A 20,258-nucleotide genomic window follows, 5' to 3' on the forward strand; every position below is an offset into this window, starting at 1 on the left:
CACACACAACACCAGCAGGGACCACTAGAGGGAGGCAGCGATGTGTTTCTACTGGTGAAATATGACTCCATTGATTCTGTTTTCTACCTCATGGGACCAGGACTGACAAACATTGTGATTTATTCTCTCAATTTATTCATCTTTTGGTGATTGTGAGGCAAAGACTAACAAAAAGTTGGCAGACATTTTTAGGGGCATCAGGTTGGACATAAAAAGAATCACACACCAGCAGCTTTGAGCTCCAATATAAGGGCCCACTTTCTATAAACTGTGTAAGATAATGTTATCTACAGGGTTAAACATTTGGGATTTTTTTATTTAACACTGGCCATTTAATAACATCTTGTCAGTTAATAACATTACTTCACTGTTTTGTGAAATAAAGAGTCCTCACAGGATCTAAGAAGTTGGATCATAAAACTTTCCTGATGTCTTTGCATTGGCTACCAATTCAAGCAAGAGCTAAATTACTTATAAGAATTTAAAAGGATTGGCTCCTTCGTATGTCTCCAGCCTTATTACTCCATATACTCCATCACGTCTTTTGCATTCTCTTCATGCTTATTCCTCGATTTAACAAAAAAATTAGGGAGGCAAGTTCTGTTGAGAGTCTCAAATCCAGGCTGAAAACACATATTTTCTCTGTATATTATGACCTTTACATCATGATCCTCCTCTGCTGGAACACGGTAACCAGAGTGGGACCTTTGCAGTGTGTGTTGGTTTTGACTTCTTCTCTAATACGCGGCAGGAGAACCCGATCTGTTCTGGACTCTCTCTCATAGTAGGGACACGTCTTCAGGTGCTCCGACATGGACGGATCATCTCGGAAGCACCAGGTGTCCACAGGAGAGAACAAGGTGCTGAACTGCCAGACCTGAAGTCACAGAGGGAGAGAGACATAACTGAATACTGTACACACTAAAAATCACTAGAGTCAACATCAACACAATACTGGGTTAATATGTCCCAGAAAGCCGGACGAGGGGTTATGACCCAGTTTTAGTGTTATTTTTTATTTGACTGTTGGGTTATTTACACAAACTAAAGCTGGTTATAATATACTATTTTTGAATTTATTGATTCTCAATAACTCGTGTATCTGTTGAGTGTCATATGCACATTATTTCGTAGAAGAAACAATACATTTGTGGCAGTTTTTAGCTGATGCTTGTTGTCTGTAACAGGGTCAAAATAACAGATTGGGATAAGTTAACCCAGTTAGTGCTATATTGACCCAAACTGGTTAAAATTTTAGCCCAGTGATTTTTAGTAGTGTATTCTCACTTTAATTTTGACCCTCTGATATATATTAATTATCACTTTTTCTTTAATATACATGACATACTTTAATAATTTGTGCTCCAAAAAACTAAATTACTGCAGGTTTAAACCTCTCAGATGTTGTTGATGACAATACAAATATATTAATTTCATCAACTGTAAATGATCCACTTTCATTACTCATAAATTCTTCTGACAGACACAGTGGTACTTAGCTTACCTTCTGCTTCACCTTCCACTTGGCTCCTCCGTGTGAGTAGGTCTTCCTCTCCCATTGGAGGGTGACCATCCCTCTCTCCTGCAGCAGCGTGGAGCAAACCTCCCTCATGAGCTGGGACACCAGAGCCAGCTGGGACAGGGACAGACTGTCCAGGAAACTGGCCATGTGGCACAGCACCTCATAGGGTAGCGAGCTCAGAGCGTCCAGCCCTCCTCCTCCTGCCCGACCTCCTCTCCTCCTCCGGGTGGTGGAGGTGTCTGTTGAGCTCCCGGATGGTTGCGAGTCATCACTCACAGAAACCTGTGTGCTGGGATGCAGCCTAAAGCAGCCCAGGTCCTCGCTGGAAGCAAAGTTGAAACTTTTTGTCTTTAAAGGAGCATTACTGCAATTTATCTGCAGGAGCTTAATGGGCTTGTTGATTAATACCAGGGAATCGATAATGAGGCTACTTTGCCTGGTGCTGAGACTTATTGGCTTTTAAATTTTAATTTCAGGCCCAGGCTTCACCGTCAGGCCAGTTTCTCGACACTCCACCTGTTTTCACTTCTGAGAGCTCTGTAATGCAGGCAGAGTCCCTGCTTTATTTACAAAATGACAAATATCAAAAGTTGTAGATTACTGGATACAATTTTAAAGTGATAAAGAAAATTAAAGCTGCTATAATCAATATTTTTTGAAACAACAAACAATCACATGACCAAGTGTAATGTGAAAGGGGTCGCTGGTAGTGACCAAGCAGCATACAGACAACGTTAGTGACTAGCTGGTGAACATAGTGCAACATTTAGCAGCTAATGATATTTCCTTCAGGGGTTGATGGAGAGCAAAAAAAGAGATAAAAGGAGAGTCAACATTGAATTTAAATTCATTGGGTGGCCAGAAACACAACTCAAAATGAATGCTAATGTTTCTCCATATCTGCTGGATCTTCAATACACAACTGTTTGCTAACATGTTCACCATATTAACTTTATATGGTCATAATACAGTATGACAGTATTGTTTCCTCTGGCCCCAAGTGGACAAAAGATTCAGTTATTACAGGTTTGAAGGCACTGTGTGTAGTGATTATTACATCTTATTAATATTTTAAAAATACTGTGGAAACTACTTATAGTGATCATGGTTACAGTGATCAACGGCTTATATGGATCAAAAAGCTCGAGACAGGATCATTCCTATACAAATGCTGTTTAGATAATTTGTTTATAGTAATCAAGTAGTCCACTTACAGTGTTCATTTTGGGTCTTTTCATACATTTAAAATTACAATAATTTCATGTTTTTTTACTTTATTCCCATGATACACATATCATATGTACTTAGCGGCTGCAGCACCATTATTGCCTCACGCTGGCTGGTTACCTGAGGTTGGTGCTGCGTGCACATTGAAATCATGATGGGAATAAGAAAATCATTTTCTCTCAACGAAAATCGTAGTCTCCTCTAACATTATGACAAACTGCTTAAAACGAGCCAACGAGATGCAGCAACAGAACTTGGTGTTCCTCATTATAGTCTACTCAAACAATCAGAAACAGTCATGGCTGCTAGTGATGGATGATTGAGTTAGTCATCCGCGTATAGTGATCAATTTGACCCGGACAGACATGATCACTATAAGCAGTTTCCACTGTATAAGACAATCCTAATGTCCTCAGGTCAGGTCATTGTAAGTCTGACCCGGGGCTGCTGACCACAGGGGGCATAAAAGTTTTTCAAATTCCACATATAGGGGCTTTAGTGCCCCACTTGTTTATACTCTCTCACATTTTCCTTTATCCCACCCATATTATCTTCCTAAGAAACATAAAACCATACGCATAAGAACCACAAAATAAATAAAGGTGAACTATGAGTTTTATCTCACTTGTAGGTGACGGTGGCTTCATGTGTGGAGGGCTTGAACCTCCTCTGGCTGTAGGTGCATCCCAGATACGCCAGCGGGCATCTCTGCTCGAACCATCCATTCACACACATCTGGATGTCACTGTGGATGTTCCTGCATAACAGAGTATGTATATGGATGAATCAGAAACTTTTTGATCAAAAATAGAAACTTTTTTTGGCTCATTTGGCCCAATATAATCATTCAAACATCAAGAAGAGCGTACAATATTGACCTGAGTGATGTAGTTTTAATTTGTAGCATTTGTTTTAATCTACTTGCCATGCCAGATGGGTGGAGTTTAGTGCTTTAGGAAAATTCAGATTGTGTTAATAAATTCCAACCTAATTAAAAAACAACAATAATAATAGAAACATATCTTTTTTGTACTTTTCTTAAATGATTTAACTTTCCTGTAAATGTAATATCATCTAAATGGCTTTGATTGTATTTTTATGGCTGTCCTGATCTAGTATGATCTTAAAAACAAACGATTATTGATATTTGAACATTTTATAGGACCCATGATTGATTTGAATCTTAAGACTTTGCAGAAAGTAGAATTTTAGGGACTAAATTTGAATTTGTACCTCCCATTCAGCAGGTACATCATGCAGGTAAGATGTTAAAAATACAGATATGCAATTATAAAGAACAGAATCTGACTGAAAAAAGAAACCACACTTATAATGTTTGGCATATTCTCTGCGCTGGAAGGTGTGTCCACAGAGGAAGGTGAAGGCGGAGCTGGCCTTGTGGTGTCGGCTTGTGACGCCCTCCACCTGCAGCTGGAGGTGCATCTCCAGAGGTTTTCCATCAGTTAGGTCAGCCAGCGATGTGTCTCTCCGGAAAGGAGCAGACAGGAAGCTGTAGGTCTGCGTGCCTTCATCTATTAACAGACCATCAGTGCAGATGCTCTCTGCGATAAGATGACCCCTTTGCTCCTTCTCCAGGGAGCACAGCAGAGTCGCCTGAGGAGCAAATCAAATGCATCATATGATAATTATTCAGTATATCAGTTTGTGCTCAACTTTATGAAGTGATTATTAACAGTGAACATGGAGTCATGAAGATATTAAACAACCAAGATGATACTGAAACCATCTGAGCAAGTAATTTAGTCTTTTTCTTAATACAAATGAAAATTGGGGTGTTTTATTTTAAATAGGGCTGCAAATAATAATTATAATTTAATTGTTGGTTTAACCTCTATCAAATGTGAAAAAAGCCTATCACAATTCCTAGATCACAATGTGAGGTCGCTTGCTTAATATGGGTGGGATAAAGGACAATGTGAGAGAGTATTAACAAGTGGGGCTTTTGTTCGACCAAAATAAAAAATATTTGCTTGTTCCAGCCTCTCAGATGTGAAGATTTGCTGCGTATCTCTGTTTTATGGTATTGTAAACAGAACATTGGCCCAAGTGATAAATTGATTAAAAAATGTATTGTCTTTCTTGTTTAATTGATTAATCAACTGATCATTTCTGCACATTTGAAATATCGTGAATTTGTCAAGAAAACCCAGTACTGCAAATAAGCAGATATGACATTAAAAAACCAAAACAACTTCAACGGGAGGATGAATTTCTTCCTCTCACCTGAACTTCCTCCCAGACTGGCATCTCCTCTGGTGCCACCCCTATGTCGCTGGTGTCCACAGCCTTGCTCACTCTCTTGTAGTAACTAGGGTTGCGGATGCGGACCTGCCTGGCAGAGTAGGAGCATGGGATTTTAAAGGTACGAACAGTGATAATCTTCATCGGTTCCACATGTCCGTACACAAAATTCTTCTTCTTCCTCTTCAGATTGCTGGCTGATGCGCCGCTCACCTGTTGGCAGGTGTTTGATGCTGTGGCACCCATACATGTATCTGCTGTCTCTGTATCTTCCTCCGTCAGAGTGCCCAGGCCTTTACCCCTCCCTTTAGCCGGTTTCTGGCCTCTGCCCGCCACAGATGCTCCTCCGGCCTCCCTGCAGCCGCCCATCTCCATAGTGAACATGCGCTCCCAGGCGTTATAGTTTTCTAACAGCTCAGTGTTCACCCCAGAGCCCCTGGCAATAGCCTCTCTCTCCTCCTGGGTTAGCTCCCGCTCAACTTCAATCTCAATCTCATCCTCATCCTCATCCTCATCCTTGTTTATATAAGGACTGCTGACGCTATACGTGTTAGGCGACACCCAGGTATGACCACTAGCTGCCTTTGCAGCTGCCCTCTCTTCTGCCTCTTTCTTCAAGGCAGCCTTTCTCTGCTTCTCCTTCTCCTTCTTCCTTTCCTTCTCTTTCCTTTCTTCTTCTTCCTCCTCCTCCTTCACACTCTGTATCAGCTCAGGGAACAGTTTCTTCATCTTCATGGAGTGAAAAAGGTGATCCTGGTCTTTTAGAGCCATGGCCAGATCCAGACATCCCCCCTGCTCTTTTTCCTTGAGCAGGTTTTCATGCAGCTCTGTGTTTGGACAAGAATGGGCGTCGTTGGCTGGCCAGCGGTTCCACTCCATGGAGCAACACACCACGCTGGCCGGACACACCTGGAGGTGAGCTGCCTGTGAGGAGCGGGTCAGGTGGACCGGGCAGCCGTACTCAGCATTGAGGCAGGGCACCCTGACATTGGGGCAGAGCAGCAGGTGATCCTCCTCTTTGCACAGGTGGAAGACAGCTCCACAGAGCAGGCGGCAGGGGACGACCGAACAGCACACAGAGACCTCCACCCGAGCCCTGCAGCGCCGGCTGTAGCAGGAGTCACAGTGGACATGTTGTCGTACCCTGGGGGCTCGAGAACGATGACTCTGATTGGGTTAAGAGAGGAAAAAAAGGAAAATAAAGGAAAAGAGTCAAGTCAAGAAAAGTCACTAAATGTAAATCAGCACCTTTTTAGATTTTAAACTTCAGATATTGTGAAATCATAGAGTATTAAAACACATTTGTTTGTTGTTATTAAGTTTTTGTCTGTGTTGTCAGCTATATTTATTAGTAGCACTCATACTGTATACAGTATAGGCACAATTTGATCTTACAGTTGTACAATACAATCATACCATCCTTCAGATCCTCTGGAACCAGTTTTATTATCTGAAGCTGTAAATTCAGTCAGTCCTGTAAACAGAGAACAGACTATAAAGCTCCAAGTCACACAGTACAATCATCCTGAAAAAACACATCTACAAACTTAACCAAAAACACTGCATGTAAACAGACAATGTCACTATACCAGCGGCAGAGTCCTGTGGCAATAGAGTCAATGAGAACAATGAATTACAGACTGTAGCCTACCGCTGTATGAGCTGGGAAGGAGAGAAACACGCTCCTTGCACTCTGTCTTGTGCTTTAAAGACCAAGTGTCTGAGCTATGTCTGTGTTATAAATAGAGCCAAGCACTGACCAAGAAATGTTACACAGGTGGTCAGACGCATGGTTTGGATTACTAGCCCTCTCAGCTGTTTACAGAAAGGAAATCTCGCTCACCTTCCTCAGTCATACTGTTGAGCTGATGACAATTGCAGACTCATTTTGAGTCTGCAATTGCCTGCAATGAGTCTTATCTAATGTCCAAACAGTGTCCTCTAGTGGAGATTTGAATATGATCAAATCACTGTTAGTATGTATTTTGTTGCAGTTATTCTAAAAGAAGATTATTCTGTAGATTTATTCTGCACTGAAAACAGTTTGTCATTTACTCAGATGCAGTCATTGAGCCCCACAGTAAAGAGATAAAAGGTACTTAATAAAGTTTGGTTGCTGTGGCTTGAATCCGCTGCTGCAGACTGAGGGGGGAGTTACTTCTCCTGCTGAACTTGCTTGGTGCTGCTTGGCTAATTTTAACCTGCCAGTTGAAAAGTTCAGGGACTGAAAGCAATGTTATAAGACCAAAGAGAGGAAGCAACACGCCTGCCGTGGCACATTGGTAAGACCCTGATTTGTTCCCACTGTGAACGTGTTGAAATTGTTTATCTTAATTTACAAAAAGACACAAGTGATGATGTTGTTTAGTATTTCAGGTGATTTTTTGTGCTCGTCTGTTTTGATTTAAGCTGATTTACCGTGCCACAGGATGCCTAACTGAACAACATTGCAATATAGGCCCATAGTTTACAATTTACTTTGAATATCAGATCCTCAAAAATGATTGCTCTGGAGCCAAGTAAAAGTTATTCTATGTTTAGTGCGTGAAGGACAAAATATGTTGCACCAGGAATGTTTCACATAACTTATTTTTAAATTTCTTGTTGATTTGTTGTGTGGCCTGATTTTCAAATCTTTTCCTTGTGAATTAGTGGATAATTTTACTACTGTCACTAAGCCTCTGAAAATCCCTCTATGGGTGACCTGGTTGTTATCTGTAGATATATATATAATATATATAGATATATTATATATATCTATATCTATATAATGATGGATCATAGTATTGTTTTGTTTTCAGGGTTAAGGGTTGGGAATGTGGTTCGCTATTTGGGGCTAATGATACAGATTAAAGTATCAATGTTTATATTATTTTGTATTTTTCTTGCAGGATTACAAAACTTCTGATAGAAAGTCCTGTAGATATGGTGAGTCACAAACTTTCCAAATACAATTCCAAAAAAGAGTATTATACAGTCTTAATGTGCTACATTCAAACTCTATTTCTTACAGAAATGGGTTATTCAGTGTCATGAATCTCCATCGTTCTCCTCATTCATTCATTCTAGTTGGCTCCTCTCTGTTTATTTCTCATCCAATCAGAGTCATCGTTCTCGAGCCCCCAGGGTACGACAACATGTCCACTGTGACTCCTGCTACAGCCGGCGCTGCAGGGCTCGGGTGGAGGTCTCTGTGTGCTGTTCAGTCGTCCCCTGCCGCCTGCTCTGTGGAGCTGTCTTCCACCTGTGCAAAGAGGAGGATCACCTGCTGCTCTGCCCCAACGTCAGGGTGCCCTGTCTCAACGCTGAGTACGGCTGCCCGGTCCACCTGACCCGCTCCTCACGGGCAGCTCACCTCCAGGTGTGTCCGGCCAGCGTGGTGTGCTGCTCCATGGATTGGCTCCGCTGGCCGACTGATGATACAGACCCACACAGCTACAAGGCCCTGCAGGAGAATGTGCTGAAGGAAAATGAGGGACAAGAGGAGGCCCTGGATCTTGCTATGGCCCTGGTCGATCAGTCAGACCTCTACGCCCGCCTGAAAATGAAGCCCCTCTACCCAGAGCTGATGCAAACAGAAGAAGTGGAGGAGGAAACAAGGGAAGAGAAGAAGGAGGAGACAGCAATGGGAGGGTTTGTTAATGGTGTCCCAGACAAAAACACCAATGAAGGTGAGTCATCGGGCTGCTTCTGTCCGAAATGACTTTTTAAAACAAAATGAGGCCTCGTAATAAAGTAAAGTCCAATGTGAATAACTGTTAGAGTGAGCAGTCATGTCATCTGGAGATCTTTAACTGCAAAACACTGATTTTTAAAGAGTTTTAATAGGAAAATGTGGAGAGGAAATGAAAATGAAATGAAACCCTTCATACATCTATTTCTGCAGAAAACAGTGTGTGTGAGACTGATGTTGACGAAGAGACTGTTCAGAACAATGTGAAGCCAGATTTAAGCCTCAGCAAAGAGAAATACAACCTGTGTGAGATGATGTTCAACATGGAGAAGGGCGGCTGTGCTGTCGCTGAGGCAAACCAAAAGAACCCCAAACAGAAGGTGAAACCAGGTGAGAAGGGGAAGTCCCAGAGTGAGAGAGATTCAAAGAAGGATGAAAGGCAAAGCAGTGGGATGAACAACACAAGTGCAGACCACAGAGGAGAGAAAGATCAGGCTGCTGCAGAGAAAAACTGCCCTCCGCCGGACACAAGTAAGACCGGACAGGCCCCGTGGCAGGAAGGGGTGCTGGAGCGTCTGGGACAGGAGCTCACCCCGCAGGAGTACAACATGTATGTGGTGCATCACGGGCGCATGCTGCTCGCCTTTGGGCAAATGGAGGCCTGCACACCAAGAGAGAAAGATTTTGTTTACGGCAGCCTGGAGCCGATCCCAGTTCAGACCCTGCGCTCTTTCAAGGTGATGATTTCACACCACTTTTTTACAGTAAAATAGAACTTTTTTCATCAACCTTTTAAGGCATTGATGTGCTTGTCAGTCCATCACTTGATGCATACTGATGCCTTAACTTTGCAGAGCCAACAATCAGATATTCAGGCCCACTGCACGTGTGATTGGTCAGGTGTTCGAAGATGAGAGATTAGGCAGCATTTGAATTTCTCTCCATAGTGCCCCTTTTTCATTCTCAACAATAATGATTTCTGTCACTATTCATACTTTTATCTCTACAAACTAGTTTGTTTTGAGCATTTTCCTGCCTTTAATCCCACAGTGGGCAGTAACAAAAATTTTAAACCCCTTTTTGTTTGAAATTAAATCTGATGTTGGGCACTTGCCCACCAACAGGAAGTGAACACTACTGCAGCTCAAAAGTGCTCCATTCTCTCAACAGCATTCAGTTTTTTGTGTCTGGTTGTGACTCTTAACTTGTTAGTTGTCTCTGATATGCAGTTTATCAGTTCAGTTATTTCTGTGTGCTTGTCTCATCTTTTGTGTCCTATAAGGTCCCTGACAGCTATCACTACAGGCGGCGGGTTCATCTGTACAACACGGCTGCAACTACTCCAAGTGAGGCTCGCAGTGTGGACACGTCAGACCTCGGAGTCAATGAAGAAGACTGGTTCACTGATGAAGCAGCAGCCACCCTGCTGGGATACGCTGAGAAGGAGGTCAAGGGTCACAAGGTCAGTCAAATATCTTAATGACAGTATAAATAGAAATATATAAACCACCATGTGAGGATGATGAAAGTGGCTCCATGTACTATATGTACTCAATAGTTTTGGTAACACTTCACACAGGTTACACAAAATGCTGAGTAGTCATTATGGAACAAATCAGGAACAACCTGATAGTTGATGAATCACTAATAAGTATTCAGAATAAACAGCTATGATGCGATAATGATGTGAATGTGGATATCAAAAGAATACTTCCACAATTAAGCATTGCACTTCTAAACATTGTCTGAGTCACAAAGGACAGTTAGAACAGAGTACCAGAGATATTGTCTTTTTTAATCCTCTTCCTTGTTAAAACCTGGCACCTATATTACCCACAATGCAACTGAGAATATTCTAGTAGTGGCTAATGTAGCCTCAAGCAATCAAATTTCACGCGGCTCCCCTTGCAGCCACAAAAGGCTTTAAAACTTTTTTCACATATGTAGTAATATTCCCCAAGACCTGTAAACATACTTTGATATGTAAGATCAGTGCACCTTCCCTTTAAGGTATTTTGTGTACCTTATAAGTGTTGCCATACTTTAACATGTAGGAAAAAACTTAGAAGTTTAAAACACTATGAAATGCTTTTGAAAGTGTTTAAAGTATACATGATTTTTGACTGTAAATGGGCTAAAAAATGCTTTAACTACAACTAATCAGGTACCATGATCAATTGGTTTTCATGCAGATCAGTGAGTCAAAAGCATCCGACGGGCTGTATGTTGACTTGGGAACACAAACGCACTTGTTCCACTCGGCACCATTTAAAGGGAAGTCGACCCTCGCAGACGTGATGGTGGACAGACCGCTGAAGCTTCATCTGCAGCTGCAGGCCCAGAGCGTGAACAGCAGACACCACAGAGCCAGCAGTGTTTTTACCTTCCTCTGTGGTCACACCTTCCAACGCAAGGAGTTCGCCACACATTTCAGGTGTCTGTGAATTACACTAATGTGTCTGTTTGACTGAGTTTGTAGTTTGAATCATATTGCTTTTTAAAACAGCGTGTCTTAATATCACAAAGGTAATAATATCAAAACCTCTGTAAGTATATGCTGTATCTAGAAGTCACTGAAGTATCTCAAAGGATTAATATTAATGGAAAAAATGTAGATGTGTAATTGTGCTGGTAAACTGCGCTCGCTGTGATTCAGGAACGTCCACAGCGACATTCAGACGTGTCTGAGTGGATGGTTCGAGCAGAGATGCCCCCTGGCATACCTGGGATGCACCTACAGCCAGAGGAGATTCAAGCCCTCCACACATAAAGCCACCGTCACCTACAAGTGAGCACATCTTAAATTCATCAGTTCAGTTCAGAATATTTGGGTCTGACCATTTGCCTTTTAATATTTTCACAGCTTTAAATTCTAAGTAGATATTCTGCATGATCTGCAGACGACAATATCAGTTCAACAGCGACTATGATTTATACAATAACAACCTTCATTTTAAAACACAATTCATCAAATCCCAGAAAACGCTATGAAATCTTGATTGATGTTTGATTTAGATTAGATGTTTACTTTTGAATTTAAATAAATTAATAAATGTATCTTCCTTCAAATTAAAGATTAAAATAAATAAAGATGAGGACTGACACGAACATGGAAACTAATATAATGTTTAAATAATTAAGCGACCTGTATGTTGCTCTGATATACATGTTGTTGCTGCTCACACTTAACAACACAGTTAAGAAAAATAAAGCTAAACTTTAAATTCTAGACCAAACACAATCTTAAAGTCAGATAAAAACAGTTTTAGTTAACAAACTCATTTTGCACCTCGACTTGCTTTAATGAATGTTTTTGTTCCTACAGTCAGCAGCTGAGGAGTTTCAACTTACGTCCGACCCACGTATCCTCACTAGATTATGACTCACAGCCGTCCAGGAGCTCAGCGGACACCTCCGACACCCAGAGGAGGAGAGGAAGTCGGGCAGGAGGAGGAGGGGAGGACGCTCTGAGCTCGCTGCCCTATGAGGTGCTGTGCCACATGGCCAGTTTCCTGGACAGTCTGTCCCTGTCCCAGCTGGCTCTGGTGTCCCGGCTCATGAGGGAGGTGTGCTCCACGCTGCTGCAGGAGAGGGGGATGGTCACCCTCCAATGGGAGAGGAAGACCTACTCACATGGAGGAACCAAGTGGAAGGCCAAACCAGTGAGCTATACCTACAAAATAATCTAATCCATCCATTATTTTAGTATCGTTTAACTATGAATCCACTACTAGCTGTGATTTTTCCTTTTCTCTCCTCCTGACTCCTGCTTCTCTTTAGGTATGGGAGTTCAGTCACCTCTTCTCCTCAGTGGATTCATGGCAAATGGAAGACATCCCTCCTATATCTGCTCATCTAAAAGTCTGTCCTTACTACGAGACCTGTCTGCTCAGCAAACCTTTTCCCCTCCTGAGCTTAAGTGAGAAACAGGAGAGCAGCCAGGGGAGACCGAGTCTGGTCAACCATTTCACAGCAAGCAGAAAGCAAAAGTGAAAAAATCCATTTAATTCTACCTTGTATGCATACTTTAAAAGCATTTATTGTGTTCAATTTACACTGATGCCCAGATTACACTGCTAGGGATGATGTATTATAACCAGTATTTCAAAACACAATAAATCAACCTGAACTTGTGCAGTATTTGTTGTTTTTCATACTTATTGATTGTTGATTAACATGTATTTTTTAAAAATGAAAATAATGCCCTATGTATTATTCTTTAATTCATTTGCTGCAAGATTTCTTCATTGTAAAAAAAAAAGGTTTAATATGATGATGCTGAAGCATATAAACATTTTGTCTCTTCACCTGCATCTCCAGATCATCTTGTGTCTCAATAGTGAAGAGAAGAACAGCAGTCCGATGAAAATGTTTAGATAAAACCAGTCATGTTGTGTTTGTGTAGAGTCGTCAGTCATCCACGTAGTAGCAGTTTGATATAATTTACAATAAACTTACTGTTTGCCTCAAATCACTGGTGGGTGAACTGAGTTCAAATGAATACTGCACTGAATACAATCTCAGGGCCAGACATACTGCACATACTGTACATACACCCATATACAGTTCTCTCACCATTGCTTTTTATCTTGTATACAAATGACTGCAGAAGTAATTATGAAAATAGGCATGTTAGCCATAGTTAGTCTTCCTGTGGTTGATGATTTTATAGCTTGGTGCAATGATTCTTACCTAAATGTGTCAAAAACTAAAGACATGATTGTTGATTTTCTAAAAGTCACAGCCTGGCAGTATTAATCACACTACCATCCAGGATAAGGACGTTGAGATTGTCCCTGAGTATAAATACTTGGGAACAATTATTGATAACAACTTGAGTTTTAAATCCAACACTGATGCTGTCTGCAATAGGGTCCAGCAGCGCTTGTGTTTTTTTAAGGGGGATGAATTTGTTTAAAGTGTGTAATGTTTTAATGACTCTGTTTTATTAGTGTTTTATTGAATCTGTTTGTACCTTTTGCTTTGTGGCCTGGTTTGGTCGCCTCACCCTGTCCAGTAAAAAAATAGGCTGGTAAAGCTTGTTAAAGTGGCCAGTGAGGTGATCAGGATGCAGCAAGTCCAGCTCCAGGACATTTACAATAAGCGCACTATCAATAAAGCATTCTTAACTGTCCTGATCATCAACTTTGGCCCTCTGGCCGCCGCTTCAGCATGCCTAAAACAAGGACACGGCGTGCCAGAGTTCCCTTTATCCCTGTTGTTACTGACAGGCTTAATTTGTTAGGCTAATTTCCCCTGACTTGATTTTTAAATTTATTTTGCACTTGCAGTGCATAATACTAGATCTCGTACTGTTGCCATCTTTGGTTTTTCAATCTCTGGTTCTCTGGTGGGAGTGTCTTTGTTTTTACTTGAGCTGATGATTTACCCCTGGATTTTTATTTATTATGCTTGTTATTGTCATTGTTTATATGTCTCTGTGTAACGTGATTTGTCTGATGCCTGCTGTAGACCAAATTTCCTTCAGGATAATAATAACGTTGAAGTTGAAGTTAAAGAGTGGCTCAATGTGACTCCCATTTTAAAACGATATAACAGAACATACGCCCTCATTTTGGAGGATACCAAGACTTTTGAGAAAATGACAGATCAGCAGATTAATGTGGAAAAATTCCAGTGTATAAAACACATAATGACCAAGGGTGTCATTATGCTGTCATACATTACAATACAAAAGCGTGACAGCAGGCACAGAAAAACTGATCTTGATATTAAGCAAATCTGTGTTTGTGAGCAGAACAGAGTAACAGCAAAGTATCAGTCTTCTCTCTCACTCTGTGATAAACAAGCTGTGTTTACAACTTAAAGTGATGTTTTGGCACGCTTTGACCACTGGACTCTGTGGTTTTTGGCCAGAAACAAACAGTTGGCCAATGACTGACAATCAATAGATTATGTGGTCAGAGCGAAGAAAAAATAATGTCCTCTTTATCGTGATTACCCCAATATTCTCATACATTCATCAATTACTCCTATATTTGTTAAAGATTAACTTAAAATCAGTGTCTCACAGCCCTCTGGTTGAGAGTTTCAGGTCTGTTGTGTCTCTGATCCAGCATCACTGATGGCTGTGGTCTGAAGTGGGCTCTTTTTCACCTGTAACCACACCCAACTGTGATGTCACAGTGTACTGACCATACCCTGTACGCTTTCACATCATTGCAGCGCAATGAGAAGCGAGATGTTCAGTGGCTGTTAGTTTGTCTGTAGTCTTAAATTGATTTTGAACACCTCACTATTGTAAGCTGTAATGATAATTTCCTAACAAATTGTTGAATGCATGCTTTACAAAAACATTGAGGACCTATTTCCGTCCAGAAGTGGAAGACATAAGCTTGCTATCGTCCAAGGAAATTGTGTTTTTTAAATCATATTTGTTATTTTCAATAGCTGGTACCATAATTCGGAATGTGAAGCTCCTCCTCCCCCTGCTGCGCTGTGGCACTAATCACCCTCCATACCGGGCTGCTTTGTTGTGAATACAGCGGTGCCACCGTACTGCACGTACCATCAGAAGGTTATGAGGAGGTTATCTCGACTGTGACTGCAGCAGGATTCGTCCACACCAAGAAAAACGTCAGCCAGCGCTGCATCAGTGAAGCAGCTCACCTGAGAGCATCAGAGAGCTAGTAAACGTGTCGTTTTGCAGACTGGACGCTGTGCACGCGTCTGTTGTATGCTTCATTTCTGCTGCAGCAAGGACAGAGATAACCAGGGCGATATCAGGATCCATGAGAGACGTTTCGAGCAGGATACCGCTTCAGTAGCACGGTAGGCCACGGCCAGAGTGGTGGTTGCACAGTTACAGGAAGACACTCAGCACTACGGTGCAGAGATCTGCAGGCTTTTATACGCGAAAACCAAAATGAATAAGAGAGAGTAGACGTCCTGCAAATAAGCATATAAGTGGATTACTTAAAAAACCTCTTGAATGTTTCAGAATAAGTAGTGCATGGTGTATTAGTGGTGTTATATCACAGTAAAAGAGAATATAATATTACTAATGAGCAAATATATATGCTTCATCTCTACATTCTACATTAATGATTTAATTGGGGACACTTCTGTAATGTAAACAGCTGTACTTCATCTACCAGCATCTGTGTGTGCAGGTTGTGAGGGGATTCAGCCATGGATGCGGGGAGGCTGGAGCAGCAGGTGGCCAGTGTGGAGAGAGGCATCACCTTCCTGAAGCAGGAGCACCTGGCCTTGCTGACTGGTCTGAAGCTGGAGATCACACACCTGAAAAGGCGCTGTCATGGTCAGTCTACCTGTGACCTGCCGCTCTCCATCTCTTAATAATATTTCTCTTAACCACCTGACTGTCTGTCACGCTGTCTTATCCTTTCCCTGTCTGTCTGCTGTGCTTCTACTCCTCTTGTCTGCAGAGCTGAGCTGTGAGCTGGACTCCAGGTTTCCTTACAGAACCACAGCAGGTGAGACACCATAATTCTTTGCTGACAAGGAGGAAAGTGATATGTGAGAAATGCTGAAAGTTTTTATCATAATTATGGAGCAGAGTAGGACTGGAGATTCACAAGGACTTCAAATAGAAGAGGATACTGTGATGACCATTATTTCAGTCATTAGTCATCCGAGATGAACCGTTTGATACATTCCCATCAGTATAAACATGATTCATAATTATATTTAAAAATCCCCTCCAGACATGTTTTCAGATGTATATAAAATACTCTACTTTGAATAATAATTGCATCTGGATGGTTTTTCCACAAAAAAATCCAGGAACTTTAATCATTTTAGCAATACAAGGTTTCATTTGAGCTTTTAACATAATAGTTATTATATTTATTTATGGTCCGATATGCCAGATCAGCACTAATTCTGACTTTATGAAGTGATCGAGTATTGGATGTGACATAACCAGTTCACATTAAATAGGGTTTCTTTGTAAATGTCATCATGCAATTCACTGTTTCTGATATAATTTACATCAATTCAGTCACAGCTGGCATCCCTACCATTAAAGTAAGTAAAGTACTTTAAGTAAAGTAAACTTCAAGTAAAGTACATTAAAGTAAACCTTACATAAAAATGATCAAAATTGAGCTCCATGCAGTTGCTTTTATTTCTTCAGTTTGATGTTTGAACTTCACTGTGCAGAAAGATGTACGTGCAGAGTTTGACACTAGAAGACTGTTTTCACCTTCATCTGAGTCTAGGGGAAAGAGTTTATGGGTGAACCTACGAGCATGATTTGTGAAATCACAACTATTTTGGAGCCGATCGTGGTCCAGTATGAAACTTAAACATGTGTGATGTGGAAACTTGAATCATTCAGTGCACAAACACTGAGAATAGACTTAACAGTGAAGTAGGAGACATCTTGTGTCCAGCAGTTGAACTTGATGAAAAAATATATGCATATTCAAAGATTATGGATTTTTAATCAGGGAGAAGATGTAATTTTAAGGATTTTCATGAGATATTTGTGTTGGAAAAAAAACATATCGGACACATAATATTAGTCCAAGCAGAGTATTTTTATGTCTTAAAACATGTCTGGAAGGGATCTTTAAATTTGGGAAAAGAGATTCTGTAGTTGTGTGTAACAGGACAAAACATGGTGACAATATCGTCTGTGTTTGCTGTAAGACAGATAGATTTGTGATTTAGTATCTTTACCCTCTTGCAGTATGTGAAAATGCAACAACATACAATGAAAAGTCAGATGATAACGCAACTCAAAGCAGCACAGCAGCAGTATAACATTGCACATTTATTTGGTACTGCATATTTTTGTTCTGACTTGCATGTATTGCAAGCTGCGTTGTTTCATACATGTCTGTCAAGTGCTTTAGTCCAGCAAGTCCTTGATAAAAGCAAAAAAGATTGCTATAAATGAAGCCTTCATTTTAGAAGTTACATTAAGTCACTAACATTTACATTCACAGAATGAGCTTTGAATCATAGAAAAGTTAAATTGCTGTATATATGTGTATTATTTATTTATTTATCCGGACAGTAATAAAGCAAATGGTGGAGCACAGAAACGCACCGTGAAAAGAAAAATGTAAGAAATGTATTATGAGCAGGTCTGATCCAAAACATGAAATGAAAGAGACATGAAGCAGAGAGAAAAACAGACAAGTATGAAACCCTGAGGAGGAATACAGTGACCTCCTTATCACCTACAGTATTTTCTTATAGGCAGGAGTATCCATAGAAACTAAATGTGTATGTGCATTTATACTCTTGTCCATACTGTGTTTCTTTGTGTGTGTCTCAGAGGAGGAAGCAGAGCTGGCAGCACGTTGTGAGGCTGCAGAGCGTCTCCTGCAGGACCAGCAGTGCATGATGGTCGCAGCGCGTGGGGAGCTGCGTGCCGGCCGTGCACGAGCATCAGCACTTGGCAGGAGCCTCAGGGAAGAGGAGCGACACTTCCTGGAGGAGCTGAAACGCCGCAGCCACAAGATCACGCTGCTGAGTCGTGAGCTGCAACGCCAAAACCTCACCACCTCGACCCTCTGCCACGAGCTCCACACCGCACGCTTGAAACTGTTCAAACAACGGCAGAGCACAGACTGCACTGCAGAGAGGAAGGAGGAAGACAGCGGAAAGGAGGAAGAAGGAGGAGAGGAAGAGGAAGAGGAGGAGGAGGAGGATGAAGATGAGGACGATGAAGACGAGGAAGGCGAAAGCTCTGACTGGCTTCTGTCCCCGCCTCCTCCAGCCTCTCCCAGCCAACCGGATGTGAGACTCAGGAGGCGTGTCAGCGTGAGGGAGGAGAGAGTCAGAGCTTGCGTCCCGCAGGAGAGAGTGACATCACCGCAGAGGCCACACCCCATGCCTGACCCCGCCCTCTTCTTGGTGCCACTCAGGTACCGCCTCCTTCGCTGGAACCGGCCAATCAGAACGCAGGATGCAGGAGAGGGGACGATGGACGAGTGGGAGGATATAGAGGACAGCAGAGTGCACAGGAGGGTGGACATGGGAGCAGGAGAAGGAGAAACCGCTCTGTGACGGAGGCGGAGAGGCGACGTTGTCTTCCAGCAGTCGACACCTGATGCAGTTATTCTAGAAAAAGGTCGAGATGAGAGAGATGTAACCTCGTGATTGTCTGTAGATTTCAGGAAGTGAGTTTGATATTTAGACATAGTTGCACAAGAGCGTGTGATGTTAACCTCAAAGCTACACATAGACGTATTGATTGAATTTGTCACATTTATGGTACAACATGTACTTAGAAAATGTGAAGAAATGAGAGAGTGAATAAGGGGAGCTGTTTCATATGGATGCCTTTTGATTTTAACACTGTCGATCACGGCTTTTGCCTGTAATTAGTAGCCTTGCCTCTGGGTCTGTGAACACCGTTCAAAGTGGCAAACTGCTTTTTTCACTGCACCAGCTGTATTCCAGGTTCAGAGAGTCACTATATAGAAGGCTTAGGGACATTTTGTATGATTTGCACTTTATTAAATTCATGCAATGTGCCTAATAATGGCAAAACAGTATTTCTGATGTCATGTTGTCTGTTTTCAATGCCTAAAAAAATGCATGATGGGCCTTTTTCACAGCAGATGTTTTGACTTGTCGCAGAAGGAAAAGCACAGGTGTTACTAATAACATTAAGGTCACAGTGAGTCAGTTTGCACAAAGATATCAGAACCCTGAAACTGAAGCAAATTAATGGAGTTTAGCCATCATTAATTTTATTATTGACACCTGTGCTTTTCCTGCTGTAACATGTCAAAATGTCTGCTGTGAAAAAGGCCTTTTTGTTATTGCCACATGACTGCTACAAAGACATAACAACCAGTGGCTCTCAACTAGTGTTGCATCATAACCTAAATTTGTATGTTTTTGCAATTATTTCTCAAATTGTACTGAGCTGAAACATTTTACTGATGAGTCAGTCGACTATTTTGATCCTTTTTAAGCCATTATTTCAGCCAAAACACTTGACATTCTCTGGTTTCAGCCTCTTAAATGTGAAGATTTGCTGCTTTCCCGTTTTATATCACATCACTGTAAAGTGAATATATTTGGCAAAACCCACATATATTCAGTTGGTTGAACAAAACATGACGTTTGCAAACTTTACTTTCGTCTTGTGTTTTAGGGATTTTTCACTATTTTCTGACATTTTGATTTGATTTAATTTTCATTCATCAAGACAATAATCAGCCCTAAATTTGTGTATAACATAAACATTCACCAGTATTAAATGTTAGCATAACCCTGCCAGAGTGGGTCACAGCCCACTTCTGGATCTGGAACAATTTTCGAGGCTACAACAGTGTGCTGTCTATAAGTGTTCATGTCCAATCCGAGCACTGGGTGGCAGTACAACCAAAGGTTGACTGGGATTAAAATATGGACAGATCTGTGTTCATTGCTTAAGGTGCCAAAGTAATAAAAACTAAAATTCTACACATGGAGACTTTAAAGTATCATTCATGTATTTATATACTACGTGGATGAAGTGACTATGAAAGAAATGATTTGCCAGCTTCCAGTTCAGATAGGGAGAAATTTAGATTGTTTTTCACTGTTTTTCACTGTAGCATATTAATACTTGCATTGTCATAC

The 20,258-nt window shown here is 41.3% G+C and overlaps 3 protein-coding genes across 4 annotated transcripts; 2 read left to right on the forward strand and 1 right to left on the reverse strand.

Moving 5' to 3' along the window:
* Positions 1-7: 7 nt before the first annotated feature.
* Positions 8-6,702, reverse strand: LOC121910907 (F-box only protein 40-like). The gene is made up of 7 exons (XM_042432292.1): positions 6,663-6,702; positions 6,428-6,485; positions 4,994-6,178; positions 4,077-4,363; positions 3,375-3,506; positions 1,505-1,844; positions 8-877 (listed from the first exon to the last, which is right to left on the reverse strand). Exons 2-7 carry the CDS (start codon positions 6,428-6,430, stop codon positions 659-661), a joined length of 2,166 nt encoding a protein of 721 aa, XP_042288226.1. The 5' UTR covers positions 6,431-6,485; positions 6,663-6,702; the 3' UTR covers positions 8-658.
* A 398-nt stretch (positions 6,703-7,100) lies between these two features.
* On the forward strand, positions 7,101-12,818 carry LOC121910368 (F-box only protein 40-like). The gene is made up of 9 exons (XM_042431575.1): positions 7,101-7,293; positions 7,903-7,939; positions 8,115-8,682; positions 8,898-9,421; positions 9,967-10,146; positions 10,877-11,118; positions 11,341-11,472; positions 12,010-12,346; positions 12,465-12,818. Exons 2-9 carry the CDS (start codon positions 7,937-7,939, stop codon positions 12,675-12,677), a joined length of 2,199 nt encoding a protein of 732 aa, XP_042287509.1. The 5' UTR covers positions 7,101-7,293; positions 7,903-7,936; the 3' UTR covers positions 12,678-12,818.
* A 2,308-nt stretch (positions 12,819-15,126) lies between these two features.
* si:ch211-274p24.4 (coiled-coil domain-containing protein 92) lies at positions 15,127-19,180 on the forward strand. 2 transcript variants are annotated; one of them, XM_042431283.1, is made up of 4 exons: positions 15,127-15,476; positions 15,803-15,966; positions 16,094-16,141; positions 17,956-19,180. In XM_042431283.1, exons 2-4 carry the CDS (start codon positions 15,837-15,839, stop codon positions 18,687-18,689), a joined length of 912 nt encoding a protein of 303 aa, XP_042287217.1. In that variant the 5' UTR covers positions 15,127-15,476; positions 15,803-15,836; the 3' UTR covers positions 18,690-19,180. The 2 variants fall into 2 exon arrangements, with proteins under 2 accessions (XP_042287217.1, XP_042287216.1); XM_042431282.1 differs by having other exon boundaries at positions 15,129-15,476; positions 15,818-15,966.
* The last annotated feature ends 1,078 nt before the right edge of the window (positions 19,181-20,258 follow it).

The sequence above is a fragment of the Thunnus maccoyii genome, chromosome 13, assembly GCF_910596095.1.
Source record: "Thunnus maccoyii chromosome 13, fThuMac1.1, whole genome shotgun sequence".
Lineage (NCBI taxonomy): Eukaryota > Metazoa > Chordata > Actinopteri > Scombriformes > Scombridae > Thunnus > Thunnus maccoyii.